The sequence below is a fragment of the Dreissena polymorpha genome, chromosome 9 (assembly GCF_020536995.1).
Source record: "Dreissena polymorpha isolate Duluth1 chromosome 9, UMN_Dpol_1.0, whole genome shotgun sequence".
Taxonomy (NCBI): domain Eukaryota; kingdom Metazoa; phylum Mollusca; class Bivalvia; order Myida; family Dreissenidae; genus Dreissena; species Dreissena polymorpha.
Window position 1 is genome coordinate 104,278,164 of NC_068363.1, and position 23,340 is coordinate 104,301,503.

The window sequence follows — 23,340 nt, forward strand, 5'->3', positions numbered from 1 at the left end:
TTTGCATTTTTTAGAACATAGTTTATTAAACAATCCATCCAGAAAGCCAAAAGCCCAAGTGGACAAATCAAGCATACATGATACAGTGTTTCCACAATACACAGTTTATGTTTATACAAAATAAAGTTATGCAAAGAAATAAAATCGTTTGGTTACAACGGTGCACACATGAATTATTATACATTATGAGTTATTATACATTACACTAGAACATAAATAATTATCGAAAGTATACATGTAATTAAATATATCCTAAGTGCGTCAGAGTGTATGAGGCTAATAAACTCAATTTAATGCAATATAAAAACAAGGGCTGTTTGTAAAACATGCATGCCCCCCATATGGACTGTCCGTTGTAGTGGCAGCCATTGTGTGTATATGATTTTTGTCACTGTGACCTTGACCTTTGACCTAGTGACCTAAAAATCAATAGGGGTCATCTGCGAGTAAAGATCAATGTTCCTATGAAGTTTCATGATCCTAGGCCCAAGCGTTATTGAGTTATCATCCGGAAACCACCTGGTGTACGGACCGACCGACCAACAGACCGACCGACATGAGCAAAGCAATATACCCCCTCTTCTTCGAAGAGGGGCATAAATATAGGTATAATTATATTAATAACCATTGATAGTATATATGTAATTGAATAGGTCGTATTACATCATTTGTAATGGAGCTTAATTATGACAACAAAATATCAAATAAGCATATTGTACATATATTGGGTCTTCACATGACAATTGTCACAATAATAACACGTTTTACTTACCCCGCGTAACAAATTTCGTTTCACGTGATAGCAAACAGTATTTAACTAAATATCAATTATGCTTTTTTCATGCTTGTATCAATTTCATAAGAATTAGCCCTTGCTTGCTACCTTTGCGAAACAAAAATATAGGCAGCTCAAAGGCTCTGCACATAGTACAATATATTATTTAATGAAACTGATATTATGACATTATGAAAAGGTGTCTGTAGTTAAACAAACACGAGAAACAAAATGTTTTAACTGGTTGCGTTTGATATTAAAAACAAGCATTTCATAAACCATAAACAGACCACCTACGCAATAAAAAATGTAGATGGTCAAAAGGTCATGTAATATGCTCTATGAAAATATAGATGTTACAAGTACAGTATTTAATGTGACATAATAGTTGTAAATCAGTGCATAACAGTTCTAAAAATGCAGCCATATTGTCGTAGAATACATCTAGGAACAGACACGATACTATAATATAACCTTCATTAAAAAGATAATAATGGCAATTGATTAAATACATTCAAACACAGTTTTGACAGTCCATTAAAGGCGACCGTTAAAACACAAAGACAGATTAAACAAGATGCGTTTGTGAAACACAATGTCCCCCTATATGATGTTTGACCTTGTAGGATGACCTTGACCTTGTGAAGGATGACCTTGACCTTGACCTTTCACCACTCAAAATGTGCAGCTCCATGAGATACACATGCATGCCAAATATCAAGTTGCTATCTTCAATATTGCAAAAGTATTCATAAAATAAGCGATTTGGGCCACATATATTTGACCTCTGACCTTCAAGGATGACCTTGACCTCGACATTTCACCACTCAAAATGTGCAGCTCCATGAGATGCACATGCATGCCAAATATCAAGTTGCTATCTTCAATATTGCAAAAGTATTTATAAAATAAGCGATTTGGGCCACATATATTTGTCCTCTGACCTTGAAGGATGACCTTGACCTTTCACCACTCAAAATGTGCAGCTTCATGAGATACACATGCATGCCAAATATGAAGTTGCTATCTTCAATATAGTTAAAGTTATTGCAAAATAATAAAGTTGGCGCAAACAGACAGACAGACCAACAGACCAACAGACCAACAGACAGGGCAAATACAATATGTCCCCCACTACTATAGTGGGGGACATAAAAACACGTGAATAAAAACACGTTACATATGCGGAACTATCCCAACAATTAATATGCAGTACATAATAAATGCAATTAAAGTTACAACAAGATATATACCTTACTTTACAGTTTCTAGTGTTAAACAAAAACAATAATGCAAAATGCTTGAATATAGTAAGTGGATTAAGCAGACACGTTATAAAATAGTTATGAATGAACTTTACAGATAATTGAACAAAACTTGTTTTAAATCACATGATAACAGTGTATATTGCTTTTCACTCGCGTTATAACCGTTAAGGTGAAACCTTAATTGTATTTTGAAGGAGCATAGAATATAACAGTGTGCATCCAAACCACATAAAATTTAAGTAGCAACGGCACTATTACAAATTATAGTTGAAAGTGTATGAAAATTAAAATATAAACATAATTCTAATTTCGAAATATAACAATAATTATACTTTGTAATATACACAACTATACAACCATTGTTTCATTTAACTGTCATTAATAACAGATACTTACAAATGTTATATGTAAGAGTTTTCAATATACCTAATATGTCAGACTGCCTATTTGGAACACAAAAATAGAATCACACATAATAAAATGTAGTATTTAATTGAATCTCTGTACAAACGAGACAGTAACATGTCATGTCCAAAAGAAATAGAGCATCAGTTACAACCTTTAAAAGAACAGATATTCATTCTACCCAGATACATTCTTAGACATTATTACTACTGAAAAATATTAAGAAATAGATATAAACAAGAGCACCGCCTTGCGGGTGCAGACCGCTCATCTATTTTCTTTTTAAAGGTGAAGGGACTCTCATTTTCAATCACAAAGGAGGGAGGGGTGGAGTGAAGAGGGGTGTATAGCATGGGAATGTGGACATTTATGACATTATTTTCAAAAAAAGGGGAAAAAAAATGCGAAAAAAAATAAAATCGGGGGGGGGGGGGGGGGGTGGGGGGGGGGGGGAGGGGGTTTAACCATTAAAATAAAATGAAATTTTGGGTGGAGGTGGGGTGGTATAGTGTGAGGGTGTGGTGGTCAATTCGGGTAGGGGGTAGGATTCAAGGTAAAATTCAACTTGCCAGGTACAGTCACCTCATGATAGCATGAAAGTATTTGAAGTTTGAAAGCAATAGCCTTGATAGTTAAGAAGTAAAGTGGATCGAAACACAAAATTTAACCATATATTCAAAGTTACTAAGTCAAAAAAGGGCCATAATTCCATAAAAATGACAACCAGAGTTATGCAACTTGTCCTTTTACTGTACCCTTATGATAGTTTGCAAGTGTTCCAAGTATGAAAGCAATATCTATGATACTTTAGGGGTTAAGTGGACCAAAACACAAAACTTAACCAAATTTTCAATTTTCTAAGTATAAAGGGCCCATAATTCTGCCCAAATGCCAGTTAGAGTTACATAACTTTGCCTGCACAGTCCCCTTATGATAGTTAGTAAGTGTTGCAAGTATGAAAGCAATAGCTTTGATACTTACAGAATAAAATGGACCTAAACACAAAACTTAACCAAAATTTTCAATTTTCTAAGTATAAAAAGGGCACATAATTCTGTCAAAATGCACGCCAGAGTTATCTAACTTTGCCTGCCCAGTCCCCTCATGATAGTAAGTAAGTGTTCCAAGTTTGAATGCAATAGCATTGATACTTTCTGAGAAAAGTGGACCTAAACGCAAAACTTAACCAAAATTTTCAATTTTCTAAGTATAAAAAGGGCACATAATTCTGTCAAATTGCACGCCAGAGTTATCTAACTTTGCCTGCCCAGTCCTCTCATGGTGGTAAGTAAGTGTACCAAGTTTGAATGCAATAGAATTGATACTTTCTGAGAAAAGTGGACCTAAACGCAAAACTTAACCGGACGCCAACGCAAAGGTGATGACAATAGCTCATAATTTTTTTTCAAAAAATAGATGAGCTAAAAATACTTATCACAAGGGAAGAACATATGAAGTTGATTTAATAGTAACCATATCATGCCTATTTGAAACAAAACAAGGAAAACAATTGTCAGAAAACCAAGTTGTCAATTACAAAAAAGTATGATAAAAGGTGATATGGGATTTACAATTAATATTTAATTAAAACAAGCCGTCAGAGATGGGTGAAGCTCCCCAAAGTTTTTTTGGTCACAATATTGCACTATATATTCAGATAAAAGGAAACATCTTGAGTGGCATAACTTTGGACAAAATAATAGGATGGATGGTTTAGCAACTTAACAATTTCAAAGGGCCATAAGTCTCTAAATAAATCATCTAACCAGAACCCACAAATAACACGCGCATCTCTTCAAGGCAGTTAAGCTTCCCATAAAACTTCATTGAATTCAAGTCATTAGTTGGGGATAAATAGCCCAGACAAGAATTGCACTATATGTACAGTATATTGAAAATTTCAAAGGGCCATAACTCTGTGAAAAATCATCCGACCATAACTTGCTGATAATATGCACATGTCCTGTTGGTAGTGAAGCTTCCCATAAAGTTTCATTCAATTGCAGACATTAGTTGCTGAGAAATAGCCCAAACAAAAATGCACAATATGTACAGTTAATGGAAAATTTCAATGGGCCATAACTCTGTGAAAAATCATCCGACCATAACTGGCTAATAACATGCACATCTCCTCTTGGTAGTGAAGCTTCCCATAAAGTTTCATTGAATTCCCGTAATAAGTTACTGAGAAAAAGCTCAGACAAGAATTTTTTAGAGGAGCATAAAAATGATTCAAATATGAAATTTCTTTGTGTTATATACCTCATTATAAACTTCCTATTTTAAAACAAATCAATAGGCAACCGTGAGGCAAACACGAAGGTATTATAAAATGACAGCATATTTTTTATTGAAGTTTCTCTCTGTGAAGACAACAGACTATGAATTATTGCATATGGTTTCTTAGTCTGATTTTTGTTATCCCTGAATTATTAAAAAAAACACATTTAGTTCTGATCACCTTTGAATAAGATGCATTTTTAATTTGAGAAGACATGCTTCGCACAATTATAAGGCAACTTTTAAACAAATGCAAAGCACAAGATACACGTCGTTATAAACTTGTGTGTTTAAATTGTACACTCTGGTCAAACTTTATGTTCAAATAATTATTTTTATCAATTTTACAAGTCTAAACTAGGTTTTTTTGTTATAAAAGCAAATGTAAAGAATGCTTCATTAATTTGTAATGCAATGAAGACTAGTTTTCTCATGAAATATCACATATACCTAAAGCTACCGTATAGGGAGAAATAATTACTTTTGACAACTTTCAAATTCGAATAAATGACAATTGAATGTTATTAAACAATGTTTCTGAAACAAGTTATGTAATAATTTTAAAACAATTTGCAAAGAGATATCATATTAATTCATCAATTTTACCAAAAAAAAAATACCTTGACCTTACACAACTCAAAGTGTGTAGCTCCTTGAGATGCACATGCATGCTATATATGAAGTTGCTACCTTTAATATTAAAGGTACTTTAATAAAGTTATTGCAAATGTTAAGGTTTGCACAAACAAACAAACCAACAGACAGGGCATTATGTAAATTAAATTAAATAAATTGTATTTTTTTAAAGAAAAATTGTGCTTCCAATGCTGGATGCATATTTCCTCATCAACTGTGTCCGCTTTGACTCACCTGAAAAATATATTAAGATGCATATTAAATATTGGATCTGTCATCTTTACACATATACTCTAAGCTGGTTTTCTAAAAGTTTCTAAGATAATTCTTAAACAAATTGTTCTAAGATTTAAAGTTTTAATTTACTCTTCTTTTCATGAATCTTCAACACAATATGAAATTCAAAATCCATGCATATTTGTATGATTGTTTCAAATGATCATGATATACTCATATTTACTTCCTTTATTTACTAAGGACTTATAGAAAAGCAAGAATTGAAATTACCATAACACAGATGAAATATTTGTTATCAAGGACACGTTTTTAACAGTAACTCTTATTGCTGTTGCTTCGCGATTGTATAATCAATTGAGTCTTACTGACTAGACAGTGTTTTCTCAAGCCCTTTTCAATCTAAGTATGCTGCCTAAGATAGTTCACTGCTCTTTGCTCGGATAACTTTTTCTGCATTTTTGGATATATTTATGTTTACAATTAATTCACATAAATAGAGTACCCTGGCTGTTGCTACATGATCGACCACTGGGTCAGTGTCTCCCCCCTTCCAACTCCATGGCAGAGGCAGGGTTGTTTGCCAGCTGGTCCGAGTTCTGCAAAATGATCATGATGAACTCATATTTACTTCTTTTATGTTCTTGTATTCTTATTTTCTCTACCGTAAATGACAGCTGCAATCTCATTCCTAAGGTGCTTATTCACTCATGTTATCCTAGTATTTTAATGTAGTAGATGGAATATCATGTGAATGGATCTTAAATGAGAAAGGACTTATAGAAAAGAAAGAATTGAAATTACCATAATACCCATAAAAGATTTGAAAGCAATAGCACACTTTTAACAGTCACTCTGATTCCTTTTGCTTCGCGATTGTATAATCAATTGTGTCTTACTGACTAGACAGTGTTTTCTCAAGCCATTTTCAATCTAAGTCACCTGCTGCCTAAAATAGTTCACTGCTCTTTGATCGGATAACTTTTTCTGCATTTTTGGATATATTTATGTTTACAATTAGTTCACATAAATAGAGTACCCTAGTTGTTGCCACATGATCGACTACTGGGTCAGTGTCTCGCCCTTCCAACTCCATGGCAGAGGCAGGGGTGTTTGCGAGCTGGTCTGAGTTCTGCAAAATGATCAGGATATACTCATATTTACTTCCTTTATGTTTTTGTATTCTCATTTTCTCTACCATAAATGACAGCTGCAATCTCATTACTCCTGTGATTATTCACTTGTTTTCCTAATATTTTAATGTTGGAGATGAAATATCATGTGAATGGGAAATCAGATCAGAAAGGAATTATAGAAAAGCAACAACAGAAATTATCCTAACTTTGAGTAAAGATTTGTTAGCAAAGGCACGTTTTTAACAGTGACTCTTATTGCTTTTGCTAAGAGATTGTATAATCAAGTGTTTCTTACTGACTAGACAGTGTTTCCTCAAACCCTTTCCATTCTGAGTCCTTTGCCTAAGATATTCCACTGCTCTTTCATCGGATAACTTTTTCTGCATTTTTTAAACATATTTATTTTTATAACTAATTCACATCAATATAGTAAGGTGGCTGTTACCTCATGTTCGACTGATGGGCTACTTGCTATCTCTTCTAGATGACCTTCAATGAATTCTAGAAAAGTAAGTTAACAATTTGAATAAATAAATATGCTTTAAAAGTATTTGCAGCAATTAAGTTAGTCATTCATGTGTCCAAACATATTATTTCTATGGCTTTTCAAACAAGGCATGCAAACAAGGGCTGTTTGTAAAACACGCATGCCCCTCGAATGGGCTGTCAGTTATAGTGGCAGCCATTGTGTGAATATGTTAGAAACTATTTTAATGCTTCAGGTCAATGTGACCTTGACCTAGTGACCTGAAAATCAATAGGGGTTATCTGCCAATCATGATCAATGTACCTATGAAGTTACATGATCCTTGGCCTAAGCATTCTTGAGTTATCATCCGGAAACAATTTTACTGTTTCTAGTCAATGTGACCTTGACCTTTGAAGAAGTGACCTGAAAATCAATAGGGGACATGTGCCAGTCATAATCATTGTACCAATAATGTATCATGATCCTAGGTTTACGCGTTATTGAGTTAACATCCGGAAACCATTTGGTGGACGGACCGACCGACAGACCTACATGCGCAAAACAGTATAACCCCTGGGGGCATCCAAAGTGCAATATAAATTCATTTACATATACATGTTCACACTGTACATGCAAACCAGCAGATTCTGTAGTGTGTGAGTTCCAATTCCACAGGGACAGTATTGGAATTTTGTGTGTGTGTTTCATTTCTTTGACTTAACAATTTCATCAATTATCATAAGTGCATAGCAAAACACTTTAGTAAATTTTAGTCTTGACTCTTGATGATTTACATTCTACTTCATTTTTATTTAAAGTGCCCTGGGGATTTTTTTTAATACTTATTCAAACACCTATCTTACAGGATTATTATTATAATGGGGTATCATTTTAAATAAATCATTAAAGCGGGTATATACGATTTTTATATGTGCTGAATTGTAAAATATTGATACAAATATGTTATAATAACACACAATATGTAAGAAAAATGATACATTTAAGACGAATAGTAGTAGAAGTAGTAGTAGTAGTAGTAGTAGTAGTAGTAGTAGTAGTAGTGGTAGTAGAAGTAGTAGTAGTAGTAGTAGTAGTAGTAGTAGTGGTAAAAGTAGTAGTAGTGACAGTAGTAGTAGAAGGTGGTGGTGGTGGTGGTAGTGGTGGTACTAGTAGTAGTAGTAGTAGTAGTAGTAGTAGTAGTAGTAGTAGTAGTAGTAGTAGTGGTAGTGGTAGTAGTAGTAGAAGTAGTAGTAGTAGTAGTAGTAGTAGTAGTAGTAGTAGTAGTAGTAGTAGTAGTAGTAATAGTAGCAGTAGCAGTAGCAGAAGCAGTAGCAGCATTACAAGACCAATACTTAAGAATGATCAAATGGGAAAAGGTAACCTACACTGGCAGTAAATATGGGGCTCATTTACAGGTCAGATTTGGAATCTCTGCTGTAAAATGAGATTTTGAATGAATTAAAGGGAGGTAAATCTGTAATAAAAAGAACATGCATAAACCGTAGTTGTTTCCCTTGTTTGAACCATGCTAAATCCTTACAAGTTTGGAAATAATTGGATGAAAAATTTGGACTTTATTGCATAAACACCATTTTCTCAATTCAAGGGGAGGTAATTCTGTACTTCATGGACCAATAATGCTCATTTTTTGTAGGGTTCGTGTCCTCATCGATATAAAGACACTGTGCAAATTTGGAAAGGATCGGACAAAAAATGTGGAAGATTTTTTAAAGTTTTCACAAAATAGGCAAAAACGAATAAACATGCAAAGTTCAACGAGCTCCTGCGGCCATGTTTTTTGACGAATCAAATTTCTTTGAACAACTTTTTCAAGGGAGCCTTCAAAGGTCATCCATGTGAAATTTTTTGAAAATTTGATGAGCGGTTTCTGACAAGAAGATTTTTTAAGGTTTTTACCATATATGGTCATGGCGGCCATCTTGGTTATGTGATCAATTTTTTTTAACAATTCTTTTGTCCCATGACCTAGGGATGCTCCACATGAAATTTAGTTGAAATTGGCTCAATGGTGTAGTAGAAGAAGATGTTTACAAATTGTTTACAGACAGACAGACGGACGGACGGACGCCGGACGCTGAGTGATCACAATAGCTCACCTCGAGCTATCGCTCAGGTGAGCTAATAAAAAATATAATCATATTGCAATGATTTGTTTCTTATTTGTAAAGCCATTTTCTATCATTTTCCTTATTGAACATTTTTTTTTTCATAATCCAGTAAAAAAAGCAATGGAAAGTAATTCACTTAAGAAAGCATAAAAAGAACTTTTCTGGATAAAAAACACTGGTAAGTTATAATAACGGTTTGCTTTTCTTTGGTTTTAAATCAAAACATATAAAACATATATATCATTTTGGTGGAAAAGTGATAAATGATAAAATGGTGGAAAAGTGATAAATGATAAAATATATACAGTGTTTCGTTTTTGTTGGAAATAAAATTATTTACCCCCTTCAGAAAGCAGTCTTCTGGCTATTTGTCTCCGTTCTTCTAGTAGTTGTGTTTTGCTGAGCACAAACTCTAGGGATTGATTCTGCAGGTAGCATTCTGCTTACTAAAGTTGTTAATATCATTATATTTACTGAGAGGTAGCATTGGGCAGAAAAAAACACAACTGTTTCAACCAATTAAGTGGGTTTGAAAATTAATTTACCAAGGCAATCCAAGTAATACTTAGGCACGCACAAACATTTTATGAACATACATATTAATTACAAGTTTCATGTAGTTCCATACAATAGTTACTGAGCAACAGCTATGGAAAGCAAAAAAAAGTTATGAAATTCCTTACTTTCAATCAATGAAGAGGATAACTATGGCTTTACCAAGTTGATGCAGATTCCTAACGTTCAATCAATGAAGAGGATAACTATGGCTTTACCAAGTTGATGCAGATTCCTTAATTTCAATCAATGAAGAGGATAACTATGGCTTTACCAAGTTGATGCAGATTCCTTACTTTCAATCAATGAAGAGGATAACTATGGCTTTACCAAGTTGATGCAGATTCCTTACTTTCAATCAATGAAGAGGATAACTATGGCTTACCAAGTTGATGCAGATAAATTGAATGCGTGTACCAATGCAACATGATAATAGAAAATAATTTTTAAGGTTCATTACAAGAAAAAGTTAAGAAACAGCTGTGGACAGAAAAGTGTCACAGATGGACAAAAAGACAAACAACGCTTAAAGAAAAAAAATCATTGGGAAGTACAAATAACAGATTCCATTACCTTTAAAACGTAGACACCGCAAGATATTGAATCTGACTGTTTTGCATGACGTGGGCAGAGTATGTTCCAATGTATTGGTCCGCCCATATCAATGCTGGATAAGCGCCGAATGTGCACAAATTTACTGTTCAAAAGCAAAAAGTAAAAAAACAACATCATCAAATCACCATAAATGATACATTATGAGTACAAATATTATTTGCTAAATTTTTGGAATGAATAAGGAATGAAATTCCCTAGCTGGTAATGGAGACATATTTTTTGCGCTGTCCAGAGTGATGTCAGGATGTCTGGTTAGATGTTCCTTGCATCTTGTCAGCACTTATTCTCATAAAACACTTAAAGGATTAAAAAGAAACTTAGAAGGAGTGTTCATTACCAAGCCTTGGTTTGCATATTGGCAGATTTGTCAATTAAGTCAAGTTCACAAGGTTAAAAACATAATTACCTTGCCAGTGCTTCTTTGCATAAATCAATGAAGGATTTTAATGTTACTTGGTCAGATTTATTAATAGCTAGCTTGGTTCTGCATACTGTGAGGATTTTTATTTGGGTCAAGGTTAGAAGGTTAAAACATGGATTTATTGTACTTCAAACAAGAGCAAACAAAAGCATAAAGTAAAGAAATGTTTCCCTTGTCCACGCCTCTTCTCGTAAACAAACCAATGCAGGAATATTAATGAAACTTGCTAAGTGCTAGTACTTAGCCTAAATGTAAATTATCAGGATTTTTAGTTAGGTTAATGTCAGGGTCACATGGTTAAACAAGAAGAGTGTTTTTAGAAACACTATGTCCCCTATTGCGCCGCTTTGAAGCTATATATTTGACCTTTGACCTTAAAGGATGACCTTGACCTTTCACCACTCAAAATGTGCATCTCCATGAGATACACATGCATGCATGCAAAATATCAAGCTGCTATCTTCAATATTGCAAAAGTTATGGCAAATTTTAAAGTTTGACGCAAACATACACTCAAACCAACAAACAAACCTACAGACAGATAGACTTACAGACAGGGAAGAAACAATATGTCCCCCACTATAGTGGTGGGGGACATAAAAAAGTTCTTGGTAGCAATTATTCCCATAAACCACTGAAAGGTGTCAATCAAACTTAGAAGGAATTACGCTTATGCTACATATTGTCAGGAAGTCTAATTTCGGTAACGGACATGACACCAAAACCTCCACAATCTGATCAGTGTAAACTTTTTATATAAATGATGATTATTTGCAAGTTAAATATTTACATAGCATTTTACAGTCTGTGATATTTTCTAATTTAGTATATGAAGTTAAATGTATCTAACCTGTTTAATTAAATAATGTACACATTTACATCCATTGTTGCAGGATCTGTTGCTGGGAAACATTCTGCTCCCCCATCGGATTTATGTACAAAACTTTGTTGTCTTTCGGTTGCACAACCTGAAGAAAATAAAAGAGGCCCCCAGAGGGCCTTGGGGTGCTAACCTGAATAATATGCGATCTTAATAATTAGTCCCACTGGCAGGAATCTTGAAAATTTAACCTATTTAGAAAAATTTTAAAGTTTTTTTATATGTACATGCATAAAAATAATTTGACTGCTCCAGGTTGGGGATATTTTTTTGAACAAGAAAAATAAATTTAGCAATCAAGATGAAAATACTATAAATTGTTCATGCCAAAAACCTTTTATCTATGCCTTATGTTTTCAGAGAAGGTTTTTTTAAGTTTTTACTAACTACATACTTTCTTGTATGAACACAATGGCCCAGCAGGACAGGGCAAATTTTAACCTGTGTGCCTAAATTTGAACAATATTGGCAGATGTCCACTTGGCAATGTTGTATGCACAATATTTATCCTATATGCCTTGTGGTTTAAGAGAAGACTATTTGTGAAGTTTTTTTAGTATATACATGTAGGGCAAACATATTGGGCCCCAGGGTGGGCCTAACTTTTGGCCCCAAGCCTGTAATCTCAACAATCTTTGTAGAAGCCCACTATACGAATGCCAAAAATGTAAGCTCTATGCCATGTGTTTTGAGTGAAGATTTTTGAAGGGTTTACTGTTCACATAGAGGAAAAACAGATTCATCACAGGACAGGGCAAATTTTGGCCCCAGCTCTGTTATGGAATCAATTTTTGTAGAGGCCCAGTAGACAATGTTTCATGCCATTTATACATGTATCCAAGTTAAAAATTGGACAACCGTGATATTTCGCAAGTAAATTGAGAATCATTTTCACTTACTATAAGAGACCAGTGGAATCCACCCTCATTGACTGCACCAACCAGATGATCATACTCCAGTATCTGCACCTTTGCATAGAAAATACACTTAAGACAAGAGCAACGCTCGGCGGCAGGTTCAGTCTTGAATAAATGAAAGCTTGTCAGAATTATTTTTAAATCACAAAGACCTTGACCTTTGACCTAGTGACCTTTAAATTGAGTGTGGTGTGTAGAACACATCAAAGTGCATCTACATATAAAGTTTCAAAGTTGTAAGTGAAGCACTTTCATTTTAGAGCCAAAGTAAAGGTTTTAGCACGACACAGACGTCGGACAGCACGAGCTGGCTATGACAATATCTCGAGTTTTCTCTGAAAACAGCCGAACTTATAATACTCAATCAATTTATTCTTGAAAATAACAATATACATGTAGACTTCTTTTAATCAATGCTTTATAAACTTTTATTCATTGAGACCATCAAACAACTCCTAATAAATACCAAGTAAATGCACAGATTTAACATGAATCTTCATGCAGTTATGACCATATTTCATAATATTTAAAAATATTTCAATGCTTAAAAGTTTTTACATGTTCCAGCAACTGTCACAAAATCTCAGCCCTTTAATTTCAGGTGAGCTAAAATATGGTTTCCATCATATTGGTCAATGCAAAGGGTTATTTCTTAATAACGTTAATGTGCTGTCATTTTAATGTAAATGTTTAAATGTTCACGGAAATGCCTCAAAGTTAAGGTATTAAGATTTTATTATTGAACATGCTACATACCTCGCTTAAATACCTGTGTTTATCAGGGTCTTGTCCCAAAAATATGGCAGTCCATACTGTACTTGCTACATGGAGAACACTGCCATCCAAAGGCAAACACAGCAGATGTAAAAATGCATCCATTATCTAAAATTAAGTATTTAAGACATGCCATAATTAAACAATCATTTTAACACATGAAGTCAGAACAACCAGATACACTGTTATCATGACAACAAAGTTTGTGTGTTCATTGAAATGTTTTCCATTTATGTGTTGGCATTGTATATTTGTTTATATGTTTTCAATTAATTGGTTATTAAAATATATTCAATAAACTCAAGCCAAGCCATCAATTTTTCTGTTCAAGTTAGAAACAAGTACACATCAGTGAACAATGAAATAATAATAAGAACACCATGAACAATTTAGAAGCAAGACATGGATTAAATAATCATTGGTACAACTATCTGTGTAAACAACAAACTATAAAACACCATTTACTCTACATTATTAGAAGGAGACTATTATTTTCTGAATGCAAAATTAAATATATAAGGAAAATAAATATTATAGGTATTAATGTTCAAACAGGTCACACAATTTTACGGCAGTTAAATTGTAAGAACATTTGGTTTGATAAAAAGGTCACGAGGTCCGGTAATATTAGAATCATTTCCAAATTTGCCAAATTATTATCGGAAAAATCCGAGGACCGACAGTATTTCGGAAAGACTGCAATAGCAGAAACAACACATGTTCTTTAAACCCATTATGTCTTTCGCGTCTCTGTTCTTAACGATCAATGGCACTGACATCTTCATATAAATATTTGATGCAAATGTGCCAAAAATATACATATGTGGTATGTAATTTGCAAAAGTAGCATGATTTTGTAGTAAGTGGGAAAAGATTGAAGTGATAGAAAGTCCTGAATTATTTTTGATGTAGGACGAACCTAGTCATGATGGTGTTGAGGAGCGATTGTGTGAAAAAATTATGCAAGAAACATGTAAATAATGATTTCAAGATAAATGAGATTTTCAAGTCTGCTTGCAAATTTTTAGCAAAGGCAAATTGACAGACAATACTTCAGTATGTTTTTTGGTAAACGTACAGCTTAATTAAAAAATGTTCACATAGTCAGTATAACGAATCGATATGCATGACAATGTTCTGTGCAAGTGAATTTCATATAAACTTAATGTTTTAAATCTATAGCCAGTGGCCAACGTTAATGATTCCGACAACACTAATTTGCATGTACATGTAACCCTTTTGGCTTTATCATCGTGAACTCACTTTTGAAGCGAGTCAACAGCATCTTGAAACCCATAGAGAAAGTGTAAACAATAAGCTAGGTGCGGTATTTAACAGGCACAAAAATTCGATTCGAAATATTAAAACACCTGTAGACTGGGGTGACCCACGTCTTGCCAAAATAAGGGCACCATATAACACACTATGCATCTGCGGAAGTGCAGGTCAACAGAACAGGAACTTCAAAATGCTGGAGGGGTGTAAACAAATAAGCAAGGTGCAGCATTTAACAGGCACATATCTTCGAATACCAAAATGACCATAAAAAAACACTGGAATCGCACTGTTAAAAATACCTGTAGACTTCGGTGACCCACGTCTTGCCAAAAAAACAAAACGTTCGCACGTTTTGATTTCTTCCTCTCTGATGTAATTGTCGGCGTCAATAAAATAGGGAAATTTTAACACCGCCATTTTTTACAACAGACTAAGTTATCTCCCTTCGTGGGCGGAGTTAACACCGCACTACTTTTGAGAATACTCTTTGGCTGATTAATTTATTTGGAATACAGCGTTACCGGGGTATAATTCATACTAGTGAACAGTGAACGCACAATGGACGATGTTAATTTATACTATTTTCCAGGATCGTACTATTCTCTGAATGTAAGACTATTTCGTTAACACATTTAGTGATTTTCCTAAGTTATACCAGCGATTTTAATGGTTATGAAAACAAAGGTGCGGTCGAATGCCCACTTTTGCTATGCCGTAACACTTAAATTTTAATGATAAATGTAACATGCGTAACAAATTAACACCGGGTTCGAGGACGGTAAACTTTTAATGTTGGGGTTACAGATCTAGAGTCATGTCAGATTTGTATTGTGTTTTCTAGTAAATCAAACGGGTTTATATTCATATCAATCCCTCTTCGTTAATAGTCATTTGATATTACAATCCTTTCCGACTTGCTTTAACTTTTATTCTGGTCCGCAGCTATTGAAGTATAGCCATTCTAAGATTGACATTTAACGGCTTTCGTCAGAGACCTGTTTTCGAAGCAAAGATTCGTCTTAATAAAGGTCATGAGGGCAATCATATCGGAAGCATCTTAGACCTTGAGCTGCATTATGACCCTGCTCCCCCCAGGGGAAATTTTCAAGGTTATGTTTTTCTTAACCCTCTAGGTTGTTGGCATTCCCTTGCAAAAGTTTGCAAAATTCTGTAGGGGCTTTACAGAGTTATGGGACTTTGAAACGCATACCCTTTATTTTGCCCTTTTACTCTATTCTATTTGTAATACTGCTTCTATTTATTATTTAAAAGCAGTTTTCTTGCTAAATAAAGAGTGTCCCAGCCTATTCTATCGAATTAAGACGTTGTGAAAGAGAAATCTACTTACAAAGTGTATCTTTGATACACTCAATTGTAAATATCAACATTTTTATGAAGAGTTATGCCCCTTTTTTGGATCCGTTCATTTTATTGACATTCTACGGACGAAATCAAAGTTTTGACGTTCAAAATGTCATGAAAAGGTAAGTGGAATTTTATTTCTAAATTCGTTTATCACTTTTGTTAAGTCATAAAGACATCTTAATGTAGTGTTCCAATATAAGTAAAAATTAAATCGAATTATGATTGTCTTTCACCAAGTAATTACTGCTGGGAATGCAAGTAAATTTATCATACCTCAGGCTGGTGTTGATACCTTTTATCAATTGGCTCTACTAATTTGTTTCAATGGTTATTATTATGTTAACATTTATATAGCTCTCTCTGTATATGTTTATCCAAGAAAATGTCATCCCTTTATCTCCTTGAAATAATACAGACAACAGAATCCCTAGCAATTTTCATTTGAACTTACTGTGAATAAGAGAGGAACAAAATATTATGTGCAAAAGGAAACACCGTTTTATTTGGACAATAATGTGAGTCTTTTGTGGAATTATTAAAATAAAATACTATTAGAAAAATGTATAATAGATAATTTAACAGTCTTATATATATAAATAATATTGTTTGGTAAATTATATACAGTAAGAACAGAAATTCTACTAGGATTAGTGAAATAATCGCTACATGTACTATTTTATTCTTTCGTACAGCTTTTAATTAAGTAAATTTTCAATATAATAAATCTATGTTTCTATATATATATATATTGTGTCTTTTTAATGAAGTGCAATTGTATTCAAGTAGTACTAGTACTAGTGACTGTTAATTGGTAGACATTCTCATAATTGTCTATTTTCAGAAACTTATTATGGGAAAGCCAATTAACCTTAAACAATCAAAGAACTTGAAATCTAGCCAAAAGATACATGATGGGAAAATATGTATTGTTCATTTTGAAAGTACAGTAAAGGAAGAAGTACATGCACTGACAGATTTTGTTTTCAAAAACTTGTATACAAAGATGTAGCAAAAACAAGATCAACATACATATCCTCAAAACAAAGACTAGAACACTTGACTAGTAATCTGCCCGAAAAATTGGATTTTGAAAAACATGGAATACACAGACGATGTTACCAGTTGTTCACCAATCTTAGTCATGTTACAAAGCGGGTAAATTCATTACCGGATTATGATGACAATCAGCCCTCTACATCAAAGTACAGGCGTATATCCTTAGATGCTACCAGTAGCTCCGTTCTGTTTCCAGTGGATAGTTGCATTTTTTTGTGACAAAAGTATTATCAAAGTTAAGGGCTGCAAACAAAATTTAACGAAATGTGTTACAAAATGTGCCGAAGAATCAATTAAGCTAGCTGCGATTCAAAAGTCTGATAAGCGGATGCTTTGAAAAGTTCAGGATCATGACCTTATTGCGCGTGAAGCAATGTACCATAATGCCTGCAGAAGAAATTATACAAGATCTGGGACTTGTCATAAAAGTCACGAAGGCTCAGAAGCAAGCATTAACTAATCTGTGCACACCGAAGCTTTCAAGTACATATGTTATTATGTTGAAGAGCATATCGTTCTAGGACATAATGTGGAACGGCTCACAATGATAAAGGAAAGATACCTCAGCTACATTCTCGAACACCACCCTTCTGTATTCAATGACAAATATAAAACCTATAAACTCAAAGACAAACTGTCAAAGCATTTTCAGAAACAAATCGGATTCTGGCAGCCTGAATCTTCAAACACAACATCAGAACTAGTATATGGGGCTGATGTAGAGGGAAGGGCGTTAGAAAAGGCTTTTGAACTTGCTGCATCTGACGAAAGACGACTTTATGAAAGTGCGATGATACTACGCAGATATATTCTTGAATCTCGCCAGAATTCATGTTCTATGCCAGGCCACCATCAGCCAAATGGTTACTTTCAGGAGAACTGCATCCTTCAACAGAGGTTGTCAACTTCTTTGTGTCGGTTATATCAGCCAAGTCAAGTATGAAGGCAAATCGTGTTAGCACCAAATGTCAACGATATGCAAGGTCCTTTGCTGAAGATTTATGTTATGCAGTTAGCAATGGTGAATGGTTGATGCCAACACATATCCTCCTGCCATGACTGTCCGTCAGCTTACAGGAAATGCAGAAATTATAACACTTTTGAACCGCTATGGTCATGCTCAATCATACACACGGACAATGGAGCTTGAAACAGCTATTCTGGAACAATATTACCCCAAAACATATCAACTGAAAACAATACTGTTTTGCATTTTTGCTGGGATAACTTCGATCTGAATGAAGAAACACCATCTGGTGCTGGTACAACACATTCCACGCATGGCATTGTGTTGCAAGAGACCTCAGACTCATTCGAAGAAGCCAATGATGAGCCATCTCAGGTACCAAGGACAAAAGATAGAACAGTTATCTGTGTGGGCGAGGTGTGTTCACTGCAGTGCGTGTCCAAGGACTCTGCGAACATGTGTCAAATAAGTTAATAAAAGCCCCTCATCAGTTTGTAAATTTTGCGAGTTTCTTTTTCTGGGTAGCAGCAATCACTATTCGTAACGCTTGATCTACTAGTTTTCATATAATTTTAAAGGAATATTTGTTCTGAACTGGAATAAATGTGTATATAGGAATCTTTTTATATGCTTTGGAATCTTTCAGAATTTCTGTCGAGTGTTCTGCAAATTAAATACCAGTAACACAGGTGGTTAGCGTGTGGCTATGATATTAAATAACTTTTCTGAAAAAAAAATCACTATCAAATATATATATAGTGATTTTTTTTCAGAAAAGTTAATTTTTCGTTATAATATGATTATTTATCATTCAAAATGATGTTTACACTAATTATTATCATAGCCACCCGCTTACCACCTGTGATCAGTAACGTAAAATCATTACCATATTCCCGGCGCTTACTTAACACAGATATGATGGCTTAAATACCTTCGGGTATTGATTCTCCAAGGCTCTCGCGGCCGTAGCCTCGCAAATTGTATATGTTTTATTATATACAGTATTTTACACGTACCTAGGGATCTCTGTTACATATTGTTATAATAAATAACTTTGTAAAACACACACATTTATATCAGCAAATAACTATATACATGCGTTCTATGCCAACAATTATAAGAACGCCTAAACGTTGTATTTTATTCAGGTCATCTTAGCTCTTCTTGAGAAGGGTATTCCGTACAAGGGTCACATAGTGAACATTCACGGTGGAGACCAGTCACATGAATGGTTCCTCCGTTTGAACCCCAAAGGCGAGGTTCCGGTTATGAAAGTTGGGGATACAGCATACTCAGAGTCCGAACACATAATTGACGTCATTGATGAGATGTTTAAATGCGGTGAGTTTTTGTCTTTCTTTTAAAGCAGAAATGTTGCTGCGGCTTCACACTCCAAGGACCGGAGGCTCGACCCCCCGCCTTTAAACATAATCTGCTCATTCGTCTTATGCATGATCTCTGGGATCATGAAATTGTTCAGCTGCAAGCAAGACACTGAAGCTAAACACAACTTTGTGCTAGTTGTGTTCAATCCATGTGAGCATACGTGATTATAACTCTTGGCAATAAGAGAAAGAGGGTTGCCTTTGGTTTGTTTCTTTTTGCTATTAATTGCAACCAAACCAACACGCGTCTTCGAGTGTAAGACCACATAAAAGAGCATCCGGGTGCACTTTCACTAAATGCGTACTATCACGACCGTTTATAACGGGCACCACCACCTTTTTTCGATGCATTAATAAATTAGCCAACGCTATTTCCGAGGTTGCGATAAGGATCGAATGTTTTTAAATTTCACGGATAATTCTTCAGGGTGAGTAGAATTTATATGTTTTTTTTCAACATATTAAGAATTATTTTAATCATCGGACAATGTAGTGCAATTCAGCGAAGGAGTATTTATCTTAAAATTCTACAAAAACATACAATCACAGCCCCATTTGGAACGTGAGGACCTTTATAAGTTGTGGCATGGTGGAGTTTTTGAATGCTAATCAATGTCTTTTTCCTGTGTGACGAGCAAATTTCCACCCGATGAATTCGCTTAAGACATCAAACGATTGCGTTCAACAAATACTAGTAACTGTATGCAAAACAAATTGGCTTCTAGCAGATCTAATAGATAATTTTGTATTGTTTCAAAAGAGATGGAGCCTATGCCAAGGAGGTGGCGCTAAGAACAGGAGATGGTGCCCATGCACGATATATGAGTCATCAAATGACTTACATTTGATAGATAATGTTCCGTTTTTATATTTCTTTTTAATTTGCAACATAAATACGTAAACCTAAATCTATACAGAGCATACACCTTCTATAAAAACAAGATGTAAATATGTAACTAAATAATTAATCATCTCAATTAAGTAGTCAGCAACCTGAATAAAACATAGTGTACGATATAAACCAAAAATATGCAGTACTCAATACATCCACAAACTAAATTTTAAACATTCTCATTTTTTTTCTACAACACGTGTTTATACAGTAAGATAATTCATGAAATAATTTGTAGATGTTAATTCTGCTTGAAACGATGATTTTTGTCTCCTAGTCCAAACGGTTAATTCACTAAAAGATGTCAATGAATCTTAATTAGGCTTAAATATGTCGTTTGGTCCCACTTACTTCTCCAAAAATTAGGATAGCTCGGTCTTTAATCCTTTACCTTTTGTATTATTCTCAAGTTACTTTCCAGTTTTATAGTATATTCAGTGACAGAAAACTTTAAAATATTTTTGCAATACATGTTTCTTCATAATTATATAGACTTTACTTATTTTTTTTTATATTTCATTATTATAGAATTAATAAAAAATATCAAACGCTCAACTTGAAATACCAAACAAAAAGTGTATGGTCGGCACCGAAAATTAAGATAGTTAAAATGTGCATTGGCGCCACCTCCTTTCATTAGCGCCACCGACATGGCATCGGCTCCATCTGATTTGAAGAAAGCAAAATCTATCTATTAGATCGACAAGAAGCCAATGTTTATGTGCATGCAAAAACTTGTACATTTAATTAGGTTGACATTTGCTCGTCACACTTGCAAAATACTCCGATTTTCATTTAAAAACGACACCATGCCACAACATAGGTCATCACGTTTTCAAATGGGTTGTTGTGAAATGTTTCCGTACATGTGTGAATGAATAAATCTTCGCTGAATCGAACTAGATCGGTCGATTTTTATAATAATGCGAAATATGTTGAAATGAAAACCATGTACAACCTACTCACCCTGTATAATTATCCGTGAAATCTCAAAACATCCGTCTTAAGCTCTATCTCGGAAGTCGCATTGTCTAATTTATGAATGCATCGCAAAAAGAGGTGGCGCCCATGATTAACGATCGTGACATACATTTGCATAGGTAGTTTCGGATCCGTGCTCATATGTGAACGCAACCCAATGATCGCCGATATGACCCGTCTTACCTATCAATATCATAACTTCGCAAGCCTCGTTTTGACTGATACATTTAACGTTGCGATAATCGTTGCCAATGAAAAATATTCTCGCACCAACCTCCGCGCTGAGATACACTGTTTCCAAGCATATTTCTATCGCACACAATGCGACATTACACACCAACTGATCATAGTGGTTTTTAATAAAAATTAATATTGAATGATTCAGATTCTTTATATTTTATTTATTTTACGTTTTTACCCGCATAAAAAGTTGAATTTCGTACAAAAATACCAAGTATTTAGTTAAAATGAGAAAAGCTCACAACATAGAACTCCTTCAATATCTGGAAGAATTTTACTTGTAAATGCTTTTTTTATTATCTCGAATATGGATTATACTCTGCGAGGAGTTTGTCTAGTTAGGTAGAGCAGTATTTGAGATATTTTTCCAGGACCCAAGCTTGTTTTGGAAGTAGATACTCGACTCGGTAGCGAGGTAAGGGAGACTCGGAAGCTGCTACATGACCTTCCAATAGATGTCATAACGTTTGGCGTTTTGGCAAACCGAAAGTTCCAAACATCGGACAATTTACCACAGGCGCTTCAAAGCCGCTTCACCCGAGAAAGCATAGGTAATAAATATATGGTGAAAATTTATATATATATATATATATATATATATATATATATATATATATATATATATATATATATATATATATATATATATATATGTACATTAATGGGGACTTAAGCTATGTATTCGCTGAGGGTGACCATAGCTATATATACACAATTGATGACCTAAACTATGTAAACACTGTTGATGACCTTAGATATATACACTTTTGTTGCGGATCTAAGCCATATTAACACACATTCGGACCTTCGATATATAGCGGGTATATACAATAATGGTGACCATAGCTATATAAACACTAATTGTGACCTAAGCTATGTTTTTACTTTTGGTGACCTTAGCCATATATACCGGTACACTATTAGTAGTCTTAGCTTTATGTACACTCGGAGTGATCTAAGCTATATATACACTTTTGTTGACTTACGCTAAACATTGTCTATTGGTGACCTCATCTACATATACACTAGATAACTATATGTGCACAAATGATTAAGCATTTCCTGTTTGCCAGATTCTCATAAAGCGCATATCAATTTCATACTTCCCCTCGTGTTTCGTAGCGACATGACGTCATACATTCACGTCCATATTGTCAGCTATATATGCGTGAATTAATAGTTGATTAGTCGAACATTCAACTATCTTTAAATAGTGTTTTAAGAAATTCTATTGTACAGAAATCAGCCATATATTCTTGTTCCAAAGCCTATTTTACTAGGGAAGCGGACAACGACAACGAGCGAGGCCTGGGTCGGGTTAGGGTTAAGGTTAACCCTAACCCAAATCCGATCCCTAACCGTAACCCTACCCCTTACCCTAACCCTCTAACCTCCCCCACCATGTGCACTACAATACCAGGCCTCGCTCGTTTTCGTTGTCCGCTTCCCTTTTTAATACTGCATCTTGTGTTTTGAACGAAAAAAAGGCGTCGTGATTGATTATGCCCTTGCCAAGAGTTATTAAGTCATTTTAACGTTCGAATTATTTATCTTGTTTTCACGACATATTCAGTCGATATCACGATTATTTGGTTCTCAAAAAATGTTTGGAGCGGATTAAATTCAGCATGTGCTTATCAAATGAATGTCACTGTGGCGTTATCTTTATATATTGGGGAACA

At 34.5% G+C, this 23,340-nt stretch overlaps 1 protein-coding gene and 1 long non-coding RNA gene across 7 annotated transcripts in view; one reads left to right on the forward strand and one right to left on the reverse strand.

The window, feature by feature from the left end:
* Positions 1–15,295, reverse strand: LOC127844154 (uncharacterized). 5 transcript variants are annotated; one of them, XR_008032588.1, is made up of 11 exons: positions 15,072–15,295; positions 13,490–13,602; positions 12,703–12,771; positions 11,774–11,891; positions 10,461–10,584; positions 9,673–9,778; positions 7,180–7,235; positions 6,638–6,730; positions 6,104–6,197; positions 3,792–5,598; positions 1–3,617 (listed from the first exon to the last, which is right to left on the reverse strand). It is a non-coding gene; the product is annotated as an uncharacterized LOC127844154 (long non-coding RNA). The 5 variants fall into 5 exon arrangements; XR_008032585.1 differs by having other exon boundaries at positions 11,803–11,891; positions 13,477–13,602; XR_008032584.1 differs by having other exon boundaries at positions 13,477–13,602.
* Positions 15,229–23,340, forward strand: part of LOC127844153 (ganglioside-induced differentiation-associated protein 1-like) — a 13,924-nt gene continuing 5,812 nt past the window's right edge. For both annotated transcript variants that reach the window (XR_008032583.1, XM_052374169.1), the window contains exons 1-3: positions 15,229–15,381; positions 19,309–19,501; positions 22,030–22,209. Coding sequence is in view for 1 of the 2 variants with exons in the window: in XM_052374169.1 (XP_052230129.1) it covers positions 15,331–15,381; positions 19,309–19,501; positions 22,030–22,209 (424 nt within the window). In the remaining variant the exon portion in view is untranslated. The remainder of the gene's footprint in view (positions 15,382–19,308; positions 19,502–22,029; positions 22,210–23,340) is intronic.